The 18991-nt window shown below is 39.6% G+C and overlaps 2 protein-coding genes across 2 annotated transcripts; both read right to left on the bottom strand.

Annotated features, from left to right (window-relative positions):
• Nucleotides 1-1206: 1206 nt before the first annotated feature.
• LOC137193603 (actin-related protein 2/3 complex subunit 5-like) lies at nt 1207-6595 on the bottom strand. Its single transcript, XM_067604829.1, has 4 exons — nt 6328-6595; nt 3895-3968; nt 3381-3557; nt 1207-1994 (listed from the first exon to the last, which is right to left on the bottom strand). Exons 1-4 carry the CDS (start codon nt 6464-6466, stop codon nt 1932-1934), a joined length of 453 nt encoding a protein of 150 aa, XP_067460930.1. The 5' UTR covers nt 6467-6595; the 3' UTR covers nt 1207-1931.
• A 4787-nt stretch (nt 6596-11382) lies between these two features.
• On the bottom strand, nt 11383-18299 carry LOC137193602 (uncharacterized). The gene is made up of 7 exons (XM_067604828.1): nt 18119-18299; nt 15943-16087; nt 15742-15837; nt 14947-15091; nt 14553-14698; nt 12818-12957; nt 11383-12154 (listed from the first exon to the last, which is right to left on the bottom strand). The coding sequence occupies exons 1-7, from the start codon at nt 18216-18218 to the stop codon at nt 12006-12008; spliced, it is 921 nt and encodes a 306-aa protein (XP_067460929.1). The 5' UTR covers nt 18219-18299; the 3' UTR covers nt 11383-12005.
• Nucleotides 18300-18991: the final 692 nt, after the last annotated feature.

Genomic DNA, 18991 nt, shown 5'->3' with positions numbered 1-18991 from the left:
CCTAATCTAGACACCATATTATACTCTAAACGCCAAACTAGCCAGAATCCAGCCAGTTCCTGTATCGTACTACTGTTTAACCCTCTCAGTCCCAGCGGAACACCAGCATCTCCTCCACCGTTTGTGAGGCTTTCAAACAAAGTGTGAAGGGCTCACATTGGTTATGGTAATTTAGCAAACTATTCACATTCTGGCTGTTCACTCTCGACCTCCATCAGGGGAGAAAGGTCAGCGGTGTGGTTTGATTTGAGTAAAACAGCAGACTTTAAATGTCATTTTCCAGCTGTTATTGATTATGAGGCTGCTGTAAGTCCATTGCTGCTGTCAGTTTCACAGGTTTCATTCAGTGATGTTACTCTTCTAATATTAGCTATCATAGCTGACACTCTCAGAATTCAGAAAATGTATTTTGTAATAATCTTCATGATGAATCTTGAATGGAAATATTCACAAAATATATCCAATATTTCTTTCACTGTCAAATAGTTGTGAAGAAGGCAGTGCAGCAGACCTGTATAAGACCTGTGTAAGATGCACATTAATAGAGGTATGTTTTGTCAGATTCAGATTCAGTGGCATTTAATTGAAAATTATGCAATCACTGCTAATATAGAAATAATCTGAAGTGTTTCTGGTACAGTACTGTGCAAAAGTTTTTGGCACTTTAAATATTTCAGTTCTTATCCATAATGCAACACTATCAGGGAGGCGTCTGATTGGACCCAAGTCTACTCTGTAGAGTGACAATGAGCTCAAACATCCAGCCAGAGTCATAACGAACTATCTTCATCAACAAGAAGAACGAGGCAACAGATGGTTTGACCCCCACAGAGCCCTGATCTCAACATCAATGAGTCAGTCTGGGATTAACATGAAGAGACAGAAGCAGCTGAGACGCCGAAATCCACAGAAGAAGAACTGTGGCAACTTCTCCAAGATGCAGAACAACCAACCTGCCAAGTACCTGAAACACTGTGTGCAGGTGTACCGAGGAGAACTGCTGCTGTTTTAAAGGCAAAGTATCCTCACTTTACTTTTAGGGCCTAAAACTTTTGCACAGTACTGCAGCTCTGACATAACATGGGCAACACTTTCTGACAGTCTTCAGTGAATTCTTGACAAAAGCTAAACTGAAAAGGTAAATATGGAAACTTATTTGCTTAGCTAATTTGATCCCTGCATTTTTAAAAGAAACAAAACAGTCACTTTCCGCCTTAGCTTTTAGTCTTTTATTGCAGATATAAAAAGAAAAAACATGAGTGGTACTGGTGAAAGTAGAAAAAAACACTCAATGAACAAAGATGTTCAGAAAATTATAATTATTTGGGCAAAAATATATCCTATCCCAGCAAGCACTGGGCAAAAGGCAGGGAAACACCCTGGACAGGTCACCAGTCTATGACAGTCCATCCAAGAGCAATCTTTTCCATTTCATCGACTTGGATGAGTCAGAAGCTTCAGAGAAGAGGAAGAACAGGAAGGAAAGAACCAGAGTGGAGGAGGAGGAGGAGGAGGGGGGAGATGTTGGAGTGAGCCGGCTGAGGAATCAGAGCAGCCGTGAAGCTGTTTGAAAGAAGCGTGGAGCTTTTCTGGAGAGAATGTGTCTGTCTGAGCGAAGCATCTGAAATGTGTCGGTTCTCTCTGCGTGGTTGGCAAACACAGACAGGGTTTGAGGTGCCAGCACCTCCCTGCCTGCCTGACAGCCAGCACTCCTAAATCCCACAGATGTGAAAAGTGAACTCAAAGAAGGAAAAAAAAAAAAAAAAGAGGAAATAACAGCAGGAAGACACTCAGCTCCAGTAGAAAAATAAACAGGAATCATGTCCAGAACCAGAGAAGGAGAAACACGTCCCTGTGATCGGCTCTGGTGTATATGGGCAGATTGTTGACTGACGTCTGTTTCCAGTTGGTTACTGTGAGGTCTCAGAGGATCAGACGGTCTTCCTGGCAGTCAGGACTCTGACTATAGAGCCCACTCCTCCTACTGCCAGAGCCTGAGGACACACACACACACACATACACACACACACATCATTCCCAACGTGTACCTGAGCAGACGTCTAATCAGCCAGAAAAAGTGTGTATGTACTTGTGTTAAGTTCAACAGCTGAAATCTGGAGCTGCAGGGACATGAGACAGGTTTTTAAACCAGTCCAGTTATTATGTAACCGGGTAGTTTGTGAAGTGTGGGGTGGGGGACTGTGTAGAGCCAAGAAGGACAGATTTGTGACAAGAAAGAGAAGAAAAGAAAAACCCCCAACATTTGATCTTCATCAAGCTAACACATCGAGTCAAAAACATGAATGGTCAGTGTAGCAGGAGAACCTCAAGTCCTTTATGTCTGAAACCTCCAGCAGTTCAACCAAACGTTAACTTACACCATGATAATATCTATTTCACTGACTACTTTTATTGCAAATGTCAGCCAACATGTTCTTACTGTAGTTGTGTGCACAGTTTTAGAAAGCAATCAATGATTCCACTGAACGTTTGTAGTTATAATCTCAAAGTTCAAATCCCATTATTGATACTATTTATTGTCTGCATTTTTTTTTGCAATAGCCATCCAATGTATTTACATTCAGCAATTATTTGTCTATATTGCAGTTTTTCCTGGGAGTGAGTCCACCATCCCTGCACTGGATTCAGATTGCCTCCCTAAACATGATGGATTAACAAGAAATGGATGCATGCATGTAATCCAGCACAGTTAGATCTCGTCGGTGTCAGCTTCAGGAAATACAATGTGTTTGTCACAGAGGTTAGTGGTCAGTTATCAGAGATGTGTCATCTTCTGCTATTTTTGGATCAGTGAGCTGTTAGCAGTGCTCCTCAGCAAGCTAACCAGCTGACTGTGTCCCGCTGTTGTGTAGAAAACTCTTCTCAGACTGTGGTTGCAATTATTATTATTAACTTCTGCATTACAACAATGCGAGTTTGTTTGGTTGCTCTGTAAACACAAACTCCAGCTGCTCTTCTCTTGTATTTTTTGACAAAGTAGCTGTTGAGGGAGTGTTGGCTGTCGTATTAAACCGCACCTCATTTCACCACCAGTAACCAACCACGGCTGTCTCCAAATCAACTCCAGTCTGTGAATTTAGGCAATTAATCTGCTGAATAAAATGATGATCATGACTACAACTATGACCAGAAGACCAGGTTAATACATCTGAGAATAAAACTGCTCCAGACAGTCATGTATGTCTGTACAACTAAACAGATCTGTTACTGTGTGGTCATTTAACCAAATCAAACAATCTGTCATAAACTCTTACAACACTGCTTCAGTTTGAGCAAAAATCTGTGTTTTCTTTCAACCGTGAGGACAAAATCAGTTGGAGTTTGCATCGTCTTTATTTCGATTGATAGCAGCTACATACCTTTTCATGCCACAGCAGCAGCACAGCACTGCTGTTGTCAGAGGGTTTCTCAAAGCCTCTGTAAATGTATTTCATCAGCAGGTCCACTCCGGCTTTGTCCAATGAGCCCACAGCTTTCTCAATGTCGCTGCTCTTAAAACTGCTCAGCACTTTGACCACCAGCATCTCTGCTCGGTCCTACACACACACACACACACACACACACACACACACACACACACACACACACACACACACACACACACACACATACATACATACATACACAAGGGGGATAAGAAATATTACACAACACTTAGGTGAATGTCTTTTCCTACACCAAGGAAACCCTGACTTTATGTTGAATGGTGTAAACCGTTTGCATATAGCTTGAATTAGTGTATTAATGTAAGAAATACACATGATGTACAAGTTTGGACCCACATTTAAGGTTAAGACATGATTTGACATCTTTCTGACATTCTATTTGCACACATTCTGTGAAAATGTCAGTGATGATGTACTTAACAAATACCTTGACGTTCTGGTTCTTGGAGTTGATTGGAGGATTCTTCAGCACGGCTTGGAGAGCTGCATTCATGTTCCCCTTGCAAAGCGACAGTCAAGGACGACACAATTCCACAGGATAGGAATACACATGCATTTCTTTTGTCAAATTAACACACACACACACACACACCAAAAAAACACAGTACACTGCTGCCACAGAAAGAAGCACCTGTCGCTTTGCCTCAGAGTCATGAGAACGGTCGCTGCTTCTTGCCCTTCAAATACACACAAATAAGGATTAATGTGCTCTTAATTATTGATTTTAATGAGGTCGAGGCAGAAACATTTTTTCATTACTTTGATGCAGAACGACCCCTTTCACAGGCACATATTGGATTATTATTATTGCTGCATTTAAGTGTAGCTGGTTGAGGTGAAGCTAATTTTAATTACTTTATATACACTGGTACTTTAGACTATTTTAAAGGAGAGGTTCACAATTTTTCAAGTGTGTCTTAAATCAACAGTCAGGTGTCCATATGAACACTGTAATCATTCTTTTTAAATGACAAGCGTAATAATACAAAGAATACAAATAATTGCATTGATGTAACGCACCGAGTTCACAGCTGTGCAATGTAAGATTATAGATTTCACATTAATATGATGTGCAGTGACTATGAGTGGGATAGAGTCCGTGTCAGTGGGGGTCAGGGTCTTGTTGATGAAACCATCTGCAGCTTGGAAGAAACTGTGAGGTTTTGGTTAAGATAGATTGCCTCTTCTTGCTGGAGGAAAGTATTCAAAAAAGTTGATTTTGGGGTGTCTGGGGGGTTGGACATGATCTTGCAGCCAATCACCTTCTCAGCACAGCGGATGATACGCTGCAGTCTGCTCTTGTCCTTGGCAGCTGCAGCAGCGTACCAGATATAGTGATGGAGGAGGTGAGGATGGACTCAATGATGGCGGTGTAGAGGTGCATCATCATTGGCTTTGGCAGGTTGAACTTCTTCAGCTGCCGCAGGAAGTACATCCTCTGCTGAGCCTTCTTGGTGACGCTGCTGATGTTTTGCTCCCACTTGAGGTCCTGATGAGGGTTCCCAGGAAGCAGAGGGACTCCGCAATGTCCACTGGGGAGTCACTGGGTGATGGGAGTGGGTGGGGCTGGGTCTTTCTGAAGTCCACAACCATCTCCATTGTCTTTAAAGCGTTGAGCTCCAAGTTGTTTTGGCCGCACCAGGACACCAGATGGTCAACCTCCCACCTGTAGGCCGACTCATCCCCACCACAGATGAGCACAATTAGGGTGGTGTCATCTGTGAACTTCAGGAGCTCGACGGATTGGTGACTGCCTGTGCAACTGTTGGTGTACAGGGAGAAGAGAAGTGAAGAAAGGATGCAGTCTTGAGGGGAACTGGTCCTGATGGTCCGGGAGTCAGAGACGTGCTTCCCCAATGTTGTGCTGCTTCCTGTCAACAGAGAAGTTGGTGATCCACCTGCAGGTGGAGTCAAGCACGTGCAGCTGGGAGAGCTTGTCCTGCAGCAGGGAAATCCACAAACAGGATCCTGGCCTGGGCTCCTGCAGAGTCCAGTTGCTGGGGGATGAAATAGCGGGCCATACACTTACATTGTAAGTGCGTCATGAAGGGATCTTCTTATGGTCGGTATGAACAGAAGGAATGATTACAGCAAGAAAAACATGTTTCAACTTACATTTCGGCGCCTGACTGTTGTTTTAAGACAGACTTAATAAATTGTGAACCCGTCCTTTAGTGTATGACAGAGCATTATATTTTATAAGCTTGCCATTAGTTTTGTAATTCAAAGTCAAAGTGTAATTGAAAGTACTACAGCTGTGAAGTAGTAGTGGTGGAGTAAGAGTACACTATTTCCCTCTGAATTGTTGTGGTACAAATAGCTCTCTTGAATAAATGTATTTAATTAGCTATTTCCACCACTGGAGCTAATTATCCATCAACCCTTGTAAAGTTAACAGCACTGGATAGCAAACAAAGCAAACTAATAAACACTATAACAAAGAGACACAACACTTAGGAGTAAAAACGCGTTTTTAAACACTTCCTATCAACTTATTTCACTGCAAATAGCTGAGGCGACCACACCCTCCCGCTGACTGATACCCGGAAACGCAACTCTGACAGCAAACTGAACACATTTTTCCCAATAAATGTCACCCATTTCTAACTTTAAATGAATGCCGTTCAATATAGATATATTTTGAATATTTCAAATGATAATGCAAGGCTGAGAGTCAGTATGTCGGCCTTCTTTTAGCTTCCAGCCACATAATAACAGTACAGACAGTGCACACCAGCCCTGACTGACACAACGGTGTTACGGGTAGGTTGCCTGCAGAAGACCATTAATGTCTGTAGAAGAGCATTAATGTCTGTAGAGGAGCATTAATGTAGAATATAAAGATAAACGGAAGGATATTGTCTGAGCAGACCGTCCACTTCTGATTCGTCGGGTCCACACTGGTTCTCTCCTCCGTCTTCCTCGTCCACAAACTTGTTCTCGTCGTATTCATCTACGTCTACTTTCCTAAACCGGTCGGAAACTGTATTTTTAGCCATATTGGACACAATAGTAACGGCTGCTTAACGTTAAAACAGGCGTTATGAGCAACGGATATTCTCAGTTGCACTGTACCCGGTAACAAATCTACTTCCTGACTTCGTCGCGTCCGCTTCTTCTTCCTCATCTTTGGATTTGTTGGCGGTTGGTAAACCAGTTTGTAGGTGCTCTACTGCCACCTACTGGACTGGTGTGTGTAGTAGTATATGGCAGAAAACTACAGTGGAAACCCCACTAAATGATCTTTTAATATTCAGTATGAATAGGAGGAATTATTACAGCAAGAAAAAAGTTTCAATGTACACATTGGCATGTCAGTTTGCTTTTGAGAAAGGCTTGAAAAAATGTGAACCTGTCCTTTAATGGGCGTGGATGGCAGCCATGCAATTTTGCTCCAGTTTTTTTGTCCTGTTTTTGCTTATTTCTAGTGTTTAGTATTATTTAAATCTTTTGATTTAATTTTACTATTATTTTGTTTATTTCCTTGTTGTTATTACCTTACTTTTGTTTTATCTTTATTCTTCTATGTTGAGTTTGTGGAAACAAACGCCAAGACACATCCTCTGTATGCTTGCCCACTTTGCCAATAAAACAGAGCAAAACAAAACATCTTAAGAGTTTTGACCTCAGGTTTCCTTAATGAAACCTGTACATCAACTCCCCAAACTGTGATTTAATTGACTATTTAGTCAGTAGTCATCTTCAGTGACCTCCACACATACATGCACTGGAATCCAAACACAGAAGCCCTTAAGGCAGTGTGTACAATATGAAACAAACTTGATACAAACAACTGGAGGCAATAATCACATTGTCTTTGTTGTTCTCCTTCACCCACTGCATATCACATTCACATCCCATTCTATTCATTCATTTCTACATTCTGACAAAATATCCTTAACTCAAGGTCCACTTAACCACATCTCACAGTCTTCAGATGTGCTTTAAAGCTCTGTAAAGTCAGTGGACTTTGGTAATACAAATAAAAGTGAATAAATCTACATTAAGCATTTTTGACCACTAGAGGGCAGGAGAGCAAAGCAAACAAAAACTCCCAGCAACAGATCCGACGACATCGGCTTTTTAAGAAACCCTTGTTTGTTACAGTTATCGGATTCAGTGTTGATAACTAAACATTGGTTGATGCAGCTTTAAATGCTTGTGAAATGACAACACAAGTGATCATTTAAATTTCAGTTGGGTACTAAAACTGAATAGAAATTAAGAAAGTCTGGATCTGTATTACAATCATTTGTGGCATCCCATGTGGTGCTGGGCCTGGTTGGATGCATTACACAACAATAAAAATGTCATCATCACTAAAAGTCATCCACAAACTACATTTATGATTGCTCAGTTTCTGTAATGTACGATGTCAAAACACATAACTCACGTTTAAGACACATAAATGAAATTAATCTGGCTACTGACAAGTCTTACATGACACAGTTATGACTGGAGATATCAACAACCAAGTGCTCCACTAGAACATGCTTTATACAGGAAATGAGGATATTTATAGTCTCCAAAACAAATTCTCCATCCTCTCCCTCTCCTGCCCAAGCTTTCATTTCAGCTTTACAGTCCTAACCGCTTTTGCATGATATTCTCTTGTGTATGCATATTTTTGTTCTTCTTTCTCATGTTTCATTCATTCACATCCTCTTTCAAAGCGTCATCAGTGCTTTGTCTGTTTATGTCAATTATAACATCCCACTAGTTTGGGAATGGAAAGTTGAACAAAACAGTTTATGAACTCCAGGAACACTCTACTTGGGAATAACTTTTCAAACTTAGAATTATGCCTGACTGATACTGGATTTTTGAGGCCAATATTGATGTTGATTTTGTGTGTTTAAAAAAAATACAATGACGATACATTGGCCAATAGTAATTTTTACATAACATAAAACAGTCTTGATAAGATCCCTTATATTAGTCTTTTTTTTTTAAAGAATTGTGACTAAGATATTTTTTAGTCATTTTTTTTATTTGGTGGAAAAACTATGTGATACAGACCTCTGCCTGTAAATAACCTCAAACCCAGTCGGGCATCTCCACACTGCAATTTCTTGTTACTTATCGACCAACATCAATGTTGAGCAGTAACACATTACTTTGAGATGCGCACAGTAATGTGTTTTTTCAGTAACAGTAGTGTGAGGCATCAAAATTTGAAATTCAGTATTTACATCACAGTTACTGATCCCAGCAACACTCTGTTACTTTGGCTGTCTGGGGGTCAAAGAGTTGATATCTGTTGGTCAGGTACCTGCTAGGCTTGGTGTATTCCCTGGAGGTGGATGTAGTTAGCCTCCACCAAAAGACTCCAGGTAACTCCAAAGTTGTCTTACTTACATGTTGTGTTTTCTTAGCTGGCTTGCTAATGCTAACCACTACATTCAGGGATCTGCTGGTTTAGTTCAGAGTTGGAGACTGTGAGAACAAAGCAGCTTCATTGAAAGGATTACATATAGTCACTGATGCTAACGTTAATCTAGCTGTTGATGGTCAGTAAATACCTCCAAACTGCAGACTGGCTGCTTGTTAAACCAACCTGTGTTTTTCTACAGAGGATATAATCGGCCTGGCTGATTTATCGGTCTACCTGCTGTGATGGTTCTAGGCAGGGGCCAATTCCCCATGTAGCAACAAGCCTGGACCCCCCTGTGGCCCCCTTACACACAGTGTCTATTAAATAAACTTAAGCTGTTGTTGCTGCCATATCATCCTCATTTTTTCATTGAGTTTCCTCAAATGTGTGAAACAGCCCCCCTCTGGTTTATAGACTGCTTATTGTCCTGTGTGTGTGTGTGGTTATACATGATATAGCAGCCTAACCAACATCTACAGAAAGGAAGAAAGAGGTAAGATGACATCAAATAATGTGAGTTAGATACTGTTGTGTATATTTATCTTCCTCCCAAGAATGCAACAAAGAGATCATATAATGTGTTTTGGTTGTTTCCCTGGATACTGATGCTGTTGTGTTACAGTGTGCTGTCTACATGGACTCAGTCACATGGACACATGCCGTAATTTCTTCAACCCAACCTGTTTGTACTCGTGTTAACATCAGTGGACTTAATCCATCCCACACAACCTTCTTCATTTAGTCTGTCCCACTCTGTGTCTGGCTGATTCACTGTTTCTGTTTCTTCTTTCATTAGTGTGAAACAGTAAAACATTAACTCAACATACTAAACAGAGAGAGAAGACATTTTAAATTCAATCTACTGTACATTCAGTGTCTATGCCAGAAGCAAATAAGATACAGGAAGGAAAAACAAAATCATAAAATCAAAGCAGAGATAAAAATGTTGCACCACTTCAGTTACTGTCTCCAGTCTAGTCTGCATCTAAGAATAGAGTCAATCTACCTTCAGATATAAATCTGGCCTTTTAGTCTTTCTTCTTACCAACCTTTAGTCTATTCCCTCAACTCCACTTTCATGTCCTGACACCCCAAAAAAAGTTTAGAAAATAAAAACTGAAAACTTAACCAGCACAAGGGATTAGTCCTTCCTTGTCATTTCTTTTTTATTCAAAGCAAAACTATGAACGTTTTGGAAAACAAAATAACACAATGAGACCTTTATAAATGAAAAGTTCAACTCATTAGCAATAAACACATACTCAGTTCCATTCATTAGAGGGGTTGGCAGCTACAGCCTTACTTGTGGTGGCTAATGTTAGCACATTTAAATAGATATTACTGATATTTTTGAGTCAGTTCACCATCTTTATGACTCTTCTCCACTTAAACTATGTTTTAACACTTTTAACGCTATTAACACATAATTGTCACTTATGACTAATGAAGGCTGATGTTCAGCCAAGGTTCCATAGGCTAGCTTTAAGTCATTTAAAGTAAATTGCACTGAATGTTTTTATACTGTTTGTATTTGTTGCACCTGTCAATATCCATTTAATATAGTAAATCTAATGTGCGACTGGTTGGCAACTTCTCCATAAAAAAAGACAGCTGAGGATCATTGCAGTGTTTCATGATCATAGGTTCACTGTTTATGTCATGATCCTAAAATATTTTAAAATAATAAATACTTTGATTAAAGCTTCACAAGAAGAAAGAATGCATATAACGGTTATCCAACTTGCCATTGATAGTGTTATGTTTACCATGTGTTTTACAGTACAAGTATTTAACTCTTCCCTTTGAATCTTATTCCTCCTTTCAAACACACTGGCAGTTAAAGTTCAAGTTTCTCTTCTTTCTGGAATGAAGCCAAACCTGAAAACAACCTCTGTGTCCTCCTGCTCTCAAACATGCATTGAGAGCAGTTTCCTGGTTCCTCTTTTACAGAACCGCAAGTTTTACATGTGGTGAAATGCAAGCGTTGATATGACATGCAGGAGTTGAAACTCTCAGACACTCAATTCACCGGAAAAGGGACGATGACAGTGAGGAATTTAGACAGAATGTCATAGCAATCAAGCTAATAGTTGAAACATTTCAGTCTGAACTAAAGTGGCCGACCCACTGACAGACCGGTGTTGCCATTCACAGGCCACGCTGACAGCAAAAAAAGAGGAGAAATTTTATTTTTCTGAGAGTGGCAAGGAGGACAACTGTTTTAAACGACTTTGTGAAGTAGTAGGACATCATGCAGTGTGACCCTCCGAATGAGACCAGTACAGTACCTCTGCATTAACTCAGCTGTTTATATGTGCCTCTGACTGTCAGGACCACAGTGTGCATGTCGGAAGATATAACTTGTTATATAGTCTTCTAGATTATAACCTTAATAATCTTCGTCTGTTCCCAGGTCCCAGTTTTAGAAAGTAATACAAGGTCTCAACCTAACTAATCCTTTCATGGTGGGGAAACATCTCATTTATGCACATACTGTTTTTTGCATTTGATATCACAGATTTTCAGACTGGCAGACGGATATTAGATCTGAGAAATTTTATTGGCAAATGAAATGAATCAAACAAAGCTCAAGGTACTTTTAAAAAGATTACTGTTTGCTTAGTAAAATGATATCGTCAGAGTGCCGACAGATATTGATAGTCTACAGTCTGCTGCCACTGTATGAATACAAAATAAAAAAAGCCAAGAATGCAACAATATAACTACTTTAAAAATAGTAATACAGAACAGTGGTTGTCAAATCACTTGTATGTGTTTGTATATAAAGTACTTTACATATAGACAATAATACTGGTAATTAGAAGTAGTTTTACATTGATGATTTTCATTTTAAAAACAGTGTTTCAGAATGTCAGCATTGCAGCTCATGAAGAGGTTTTCATGCCTTCCCATTGATCTGTAAACACTTCTCTGTTCTGTCCTTTGTTTTCTTTTTCAACCAATTTCAAACCGTCCATTGAAAGAAATGCACTTCTCATCCATGTTGTTTAGGCAAATCAATTACCAGTTGAACACCTTAACGAGTGTAAAACTCCATATCAAAAGTGGCAAATTCCCCCCTGAACCTAACAGTGGCTTGTGTGAACTATGTCAATCAAAGTGTATACAGCAGGGACGGGAGGTAATGTACACATTCCTACTGTTTAAGATAGGATCTTGAATTTTCTGCCGTCGAGGGGTGATACCAGCAGCCGTGCTGAGCCTGGCGAGTAGAGGGGCCGCCACATGTTTCTCCAGATGACGTTACAGACTCGGAACACCAGCAGGACACATGCTAACACCAGCATTACAACTGATAGGACAAAAAGAAGAGGGAAAAGTAGAAAAAAATCATTTTGGGGAATACAGAAAGGCAACATACTATGATGTTTTGATGTCAGGTGGAAAGAAGTCACTTAATTAGCTTGTTAGACTAGAAAGATGGGTATAGGGCGTGGATGTATTGTAAGAGCTGGATTGGGCGCTGCTGTTCAGCCTTGCTTCCAATTTTTCCTGGTGGCCACTTGTGGTATTGCAGTGAAAAATCCCCTGTGGCTCAAAAAGCATTTTCCACATAGACCACTAGTATAAAAGAAACGCCTGTAAAACTGTTGACAGGACATCTCAAACTGCAAATAAGGTCAATTATGACTCTTTCTATTATGAATATTTGATCCATGGAGGTTTTATATTTATAAAACTTTCCTCGAGCTGAGAAAAGCTTTTTTAAAATGTATGATCTTATCACAGTGTAAAGTCTATGGGCCAAGTGGGAACTCACGGACAAGACCAGCAAGAGAAACAATACTAGTGGGCCGCATATCCCCAGAAGTAAACCCGGAAGCTAGAAACTTTTTTTTTGGCGGCATCCTTGAATTCAGTATCCAGATCTTATAATACATCCATGGTATAGGGCAGGTGTTGGTGAAGTCACAGTCTGGTATTGATCCAGTTGCAGTAGTTATGTTAAACTCACCAGTGAAGACAGAATTCGGAGTAGGATCAGCTGGGTCAAAATGTCTGAAGACGTTTCCGACCAGAGCCACAATCACCACAGGGTAGACTGTCAGGATGTTACGCACCCAGCGGTCCAGCACCCAGTTCTCGAGGATAAACCTGCAAACATCGACAAAGCAATCAAAGCTCTGGTCACCACTGCAAAAGACAAACACTACTGAATCACTGCAACTGTTCCTCATGTTGTGCAATATTAAATGTCAAGCAGCGGTCGAGGCAGAAAGGCAAAACAAATGCATTATTTTCAGGCCACAGCAGATATATGATCAAGCTGAACTATGGACTCATAAATAAGCCTGACTGATCTTACTGTTTTTAAATCAGTAATGACTTTATCAATAATAGTTTGAGCCTACAGACTGTGTTAGTCTTGAGCCCTAGGTCCAAGTCAGCATAACTGATATAAGATATTCTTCAGGGACTGCCACAATGAGCAATATGAGGGTGGCGTGTCACACAGATAGTCTACGGCATCTGTAGGCTTGTTTTCTGTAGTCAATGTTGACTTGCTAGCACTAGTACTACCTTGGCTATACCCTTCTGCCATGTGACCCTCCTCTTACACATTGTAGCAGTTCTCTGAAGTGCTGCTACTGTATGGGCTCCACTTATCTTTCCTCTGCTGAGAAAGTCATGATATTAAAAAGTGTTCTGGACTGCCCCCAGATGTGGTCGTACCCATTCAATTGCATTGTGATTGCAGTAAATCCCCAGATACAGATCACATGTGCAATAAGTAACAAAAGGAAGACTGACCAAAGTTTCCAACTTCCATTAGCAGCTGTTGTATTAATTTTTCCAGTCTCATACCAAAAATTCTAAAAATATATATATATATATTTTTTTTTACCACAGTTTTAATCACATCTATATATCAGAAAACATATTACTTTTCTACTTATTATTACTTTTTTCCTTAAGGCCTTTATATTACAATAATGGCAAAAGACAGAATGAGATTCCCTATACCTTCAGCAGCTACAATCTACTTTGAGCTCCATCAATTCAATGTTTTAAGTTAAACTCTTAATGGGTGAAAGTATTGGAGAGTGATTACATAAACCATTGCCTGAATCTCCCCAGCTGTGCTTATTAGGAGACAGGTCTCTCCTGTCACCACATAAATCCAAACAGCAATTTGGACTTGCATACTAGGCTTTATTGGTTCTTAAAGGATTGTTCTCTGACATTGGAAGGAAGGTCATTGGAGTCAGACAAGGCCTGATTTGGCTAAATGGTTAAAATTAATGAAAGACATTGACTCTTGAGTCTTTAATAGCAAGGACTAATAATTACCAAGGGACATTCTATGAAGTTGGTCTCATTTTTGGATGTATAAAGACAGAAAAACAACAGGAAGCAAAAATACTCATACTATTTTATTTTTCTAATAAAAATGTGCTACCCTGAGTTTGGTGTATTTATGTCATACTTTGTTTCCCCCCTTTTGTTTCTATTTTCGCTACTTTATCATTCTGTTAATCTGCTACCTGTTTTTCATTGATTTAATCTAATAGTGTTGCACTGTGTTTTTGTATCTACTGTAAAAGCTAATAAAAAAAATGTGAATTTAAAAAAATTCTCAATGAGTTCATGATGAACAAAATAATCTTCTAGTATTCCTTGGTGAATGTGTTGCCCCTCTGCCATACATGGAGATGCCCCTCATTCAACCTCTTCCCATCAAAGCTTACCATCCCACCAGCTCAGCAAACAGGATGCAAAGAGAGGCTGTTGCTGCTGTGCTCCTGACCACACCCCACATGTGGAGAACCAATGAGAAGTTGATGAGAGAAGCGATGGATGTCCAAGTGGTGTAGAGAGCCAAACCATTCTGGACCTGAACACATGAACATTCAGAGATAAAAATGACATTATTCAGAGGGGACAATGAGCAAGTACTGCTATGGTAATGCACCGATAATGTATGTATGTATGATACTGACACACATGATGAGTGTTCCTAACTCAAATCTGTCAATCATACTGAATTTATAATCTTGTAATATTTAAAAAATGCAATGTGATTTCCTTTAACAATGTGTTGAATAAAGCGTAACACCTGTCCATGCACACACTGTAGCCTACCAGTATTCTGAGACAGGCCAGGTCTTTGGGATAGTAAGTCTGTAACCAGAGTCCATAGTAATCTGTGGCAAAGCAACAGAAGAACAAGGCGCAGTAGTTGGTAATTGCTATCAGGATTAATACAACCAGAGCCGCCAGCATCAACCTGCAAGAGAGAGAGGGACCATCAATGCATCATATCAGCAGTCTCAAGGTCAACAGTTTTATTACAAGTGGAGATTTCATTACAAGTCTAGAATAATCATTAATTTATGTAGGGAATTTTTAAAAATGTCCAATGTTTTTGATATGGTTAGTCATAACATACAGTACTGCTGTATTTGTATGGATTCCCCAGTAACCTATACCAGTGGCTATATAATGATGTTCATAATCGAGTAGTCAATGCCTAAAAACAAATACTGCAAGGAGTTCCTCAAGGCTCATGTCTTGGGCCACTCTTACTTTGTATTTATATCAATGACTGTGACCACCTAACCAAGACCTCTTCTTTTCAGGTAATACTAATTTAATCAACCCACAACCCCAACTTAGCTTCTCTCATTAGCAAGGAAAACAAAGGTGTAGCTCAATTTCCAAATGGTCTCGGTTCAATAAATGATCAATCAATATAAAAAAAAAGTGGAGTTTTGTTTGTGGTGCTCAAAGCATTGAAAAACAGTGATGTGTCATTCCAGAAACAATGTCTATGTTATTCTGGATAATTGAGAGAACAATTTTTCTTTGTTTTCAGTGTGGTTTTTGTTTTTTTTCTGTGCAAATAAATAAACTAATAAGTAGAAACAGTATACGTACTCTCTGTCCCACAGCACTAGCCATATCATGTTCATCACCATGTTGGACAGCCAGCAAAAATAGAAGGCATATGGCAGCAGACACTGGGCCCAGGATCTATTCACAGAAAAAGAAATATCAATTTCATCTACATGTTGGTCTGAGTCCAATCAGACTGCATGAGTAAATATTTTGTATGAGTACATTCTGATCTAAGTTTACCCTCTGAAAGCATATAAAGTGATGTATATGACCATCAGGGTGAGCCAGGTATAGATAACACCCCAGATAGAGAAGGTCCAGCCAGCTGGAGTGAGATCTGTCTCATAGCGGGCCGACACATTGCCTGTTGAAGAATGGAAGGGACCTGGAAAACAACAGGGACAATCAGCATTCCAGTTCATCCCAAATGTGTTCCGTGCAGGCCAGTCCAGTTCCTCCACACCAAACCGGGAAAAACATTTAATAATGGGCCTGGCTGAGTGTACAGGAACATTGTCATGTTGAAACAGGAAAGGGCCTTCCTCAGACTGCCAGGTTGGTGGCACACTATTGTGAAAAAAGTCATTAAGTGCCGTAGGATTAAGATTTTCCTTGCCTCTCCCAAACTATGAAAAATAGCAGGATATTATTTGATTATCCTGGTAAGTCTCAGGTGTAAAAAGTAAAATAAATAATTTGTGTGCACAAATTAAAAGAACATAAATTTTATCTGTTAAAAACATTTCACAGGAATATTTCATTCCACAAGTAGAAGCCTTTAACAAATCGTTTATTTAAAAAAAACTACACCAGTGCATACAACATGTCAGTGTTATGTTTATAGACTTTACATCTGTATTCAATCAATACTATAAGACCAAGTATTTTAATGGAAAGGCTGTTACATCTATAGGTGATTAGCTGAATCATCAGATGGATGGAGTTCTTTTTGATTGACACATTACAGTGTGTTAGTGTAAAAGCTGCAGTGTCACCTCTATGATTACTAACAGAGAGCCTCCATATGGGAGAGACACATGAATATAAGGGTAACTCATCTGATGTTTTTAAAGTTTAATCTGTCGATGACACAGAAGCTGTTGGTTTGATCACTGGAGATGGAATGTAGTATTGTGGGTGTGTGGATGAGTTAGTTGACTGGTGACTCATCTGCTAAATACAACAAAAACTAAGAAGAAACAAGAAGAAAGTCACACCAACATGTTGCTGTGAATGATGAATGTACTGAAGTTGTAAATGAATACAAACATCTAGGGACAGTAATGGATATAAAACGCTCAGGGGACTTAACCACAGGTGTCATTTACAGAAGAGGTTAACAAGAAGTACACTTTGAGGGTAAGTCTGGACAGTTTAGAGTGAACGGACAGATACTGGTTCTCCTCTATCGATCATCTAACTCTAACATCTAACATTCTAACTTTCTGTTTTATTGCTTGGTATTTCTCATTATCTGAAGTTAACCAGAGGTTCAACAACACCACATTATGACACTGCAACTAACTATCTACTCTTGAAAAATGTTGAGGAAGAAAGGAAAGAATGCCCGTCATTAAATTTATGTTTGCCACACCCATGGCCGAGGGCATATTTTTTCCCTTTTCAGGATTACTGATTTTTTCCTCCAAAAACATAAGTTGGCGTAAGACACACCAGAGACTCCCCTCTTATCAATCTAGTAGTTCGTTGGGACCATTTCTTTTATTAAAGTAGGACCAATTAAAACTATTGATCATGATGTCTGTAGACAGACATGTTTCGTTTGGTTCTCGATCATTTTCCAACACTGTGAGCTGCACGAAATTCGATTCCCAAAATTGAATTAGAGTGAAGGTAGAAATCTCAGAAATGTATCTGCTTTTCTCATGAAACCAAAACAAAACCGAACAAATCTACATAGCTAGTTAATACTTAGAGGTAAGTGAGAAAGGGTTTTATTTTATTTTTTTAGTTTTGTAATTTGGGTGAAGTGACCCTTTAATGCCGTACAATGAGCGTCTTTGTCATCTTTATAAGTCTAAACACGAGGTTTTTCTAGTAAAAAGTAGCCTTTTCTGTTCATATATAACGTTGGATAACGAGCTAATTATGTAACTAGTGAGCTAGCTACACGGGCCGACTCATGGAAATAACTCATCATTGTTTTGTGTAACAACGGTAACAACATAACGAACTGCCAGCAACAGATCATTAACTGGAGACTCCCTCCCAGTAAAAACTCAGTTTCGTAACCAGAGGAAGAAAATGAATCCCATCTGTCGTAATACGTTAGTTATGTCGGCTTAAACATAATGAAAACATTGTTAATACGCCAGTATCGACAGATTTCAGAAGTTAGCGTTAACTGCAGCACAGTGAAAAGCGTTCTTGTCTATGTGACGTTATTTTCACTCACCTCTGCCCGCTCCAGCAAGACCGTTAACTACTAAAACGGCCACAAAAACCAGCGCACATAAGATGATTATAAAAATTCGGGGCACACTGTTCTCCCTCATTTTAGTGTTTAGCTAACGTGCCGCTCCGTGTGTGTGCCGCAGAGTCGGTTAGCTGTCAGGACCGTCAGGGCGGGGAGACAAACACAAACACGTTTACTGAATGATGCATTCACGTGCTCCATGTAAACGCCCACTTCCTCACAGCAAAGACCTGTATGGGACAAACACAGTGCTCGGTTGTCAGCACGCATCAACCTTTTCATTCATTTCTTCAAATCCGCGGTTTTATAATATATTAACAGGTTTAAGCAATATGCCTTCTTTACGATGTATGGAGGAATTCCTGTTAAAAGAAGAAACCGTTTTCTTTCTGGGTATTTCTTTCTGGCACAGAAACTTGAAAAGACCAAATCAGCATAGGAAAGAAACTTGCGAAATTAATTTGAACGAGGTTAATTGGAGTGAAGTCATAAACTCAGCTAATTCTGTAATTATCTGTAATCGGCTACGTGAAACACAGCTAAAGACTTTTCATAGGCTCCACATTATGTCTTCAACATAGAAGGATAAGTTCATAATTTTTCAAGTGTGTCTTAAAACAGCAGTCAGGTATCCATATGAACAGTGACAGAGGTTTCCCTCACTGTAATCATTCCTCCTGTTCATACTGGATATTAAAAGGTCCTCTTCAAATGTGCTTTCAATGGAAGTGATGGAGGCCAAAATCCACAGTGTGTCCACACAGTCATTTAAAAGTTGATGTGAAGCTTATATGAGGCTTCATCAGTCTGAGTTAGTCATATCAAGTAGATATCTGACACATTTACAGTCTT

Source organism: Thunnus thynnus, chromosome 12 (genome assembly GCF_963924715.1).
Source record: "Thunnus thynnus chromosome 12, fThuThy2.1, whole genome shotgun sequence".
Taxonomy (NCBI): Eukaryota; Metazoa; Chordata; class Actinopteri; order Scombriformes; family Scombridae; genus Thunnus; species Thunnus thynnus.
Note: the sequence above shows the minus strand (reverse complement) of the source record. Positions and strands in the feature narration are given on the sequence as shown.

Bases quoted from the DNA above. Each gene is read 5' to 3' on its own strand.
- LOC137193603 (XM_067604829.1), bottom strand. From the start codon at position 6,466: ATGGCTAAAAATACAGTTTCCGACCGGTTTAGGAAAGTAGACGTAGAT. The intron at 3,969-6,327 runs AATATCCTTCCG...TGTCGCTTTGCA, and splicing joins AGTGGACGGTCTGCTCAGAC to AGGGGAACATGAATGCAGCT. The intron at 3,558-3,894 runs GTATTTGTTAAG...GTGTGTGTGTAG, and splicing joins CCAAGAACCAGAACGTCAAG to GACCGAGCAGAGATGCTGGT.
- LOC137193602 (XM_067604828.1), bottom strand. From the start codon at position 18,218: ATGAGGGAGAACAGTGTGCCCCGAATTTTTATAATCATCTTATGTGCG. The intron at 15,092-15,741 runs GTACGTATACTG...TCTCTCTTGCAG, and splicing joins CTAGTGCTGTGGGACAGAGA to GTTGATGCTGGCGGCTCTGG. The intron at 12,958-14,552 runs GTAAGCTTTGAT...CGATGTTTGCAG, and splicing joins TTTGCTGAGCTGGTGGGATG to GTTTATCCTCGAGAACTGGG.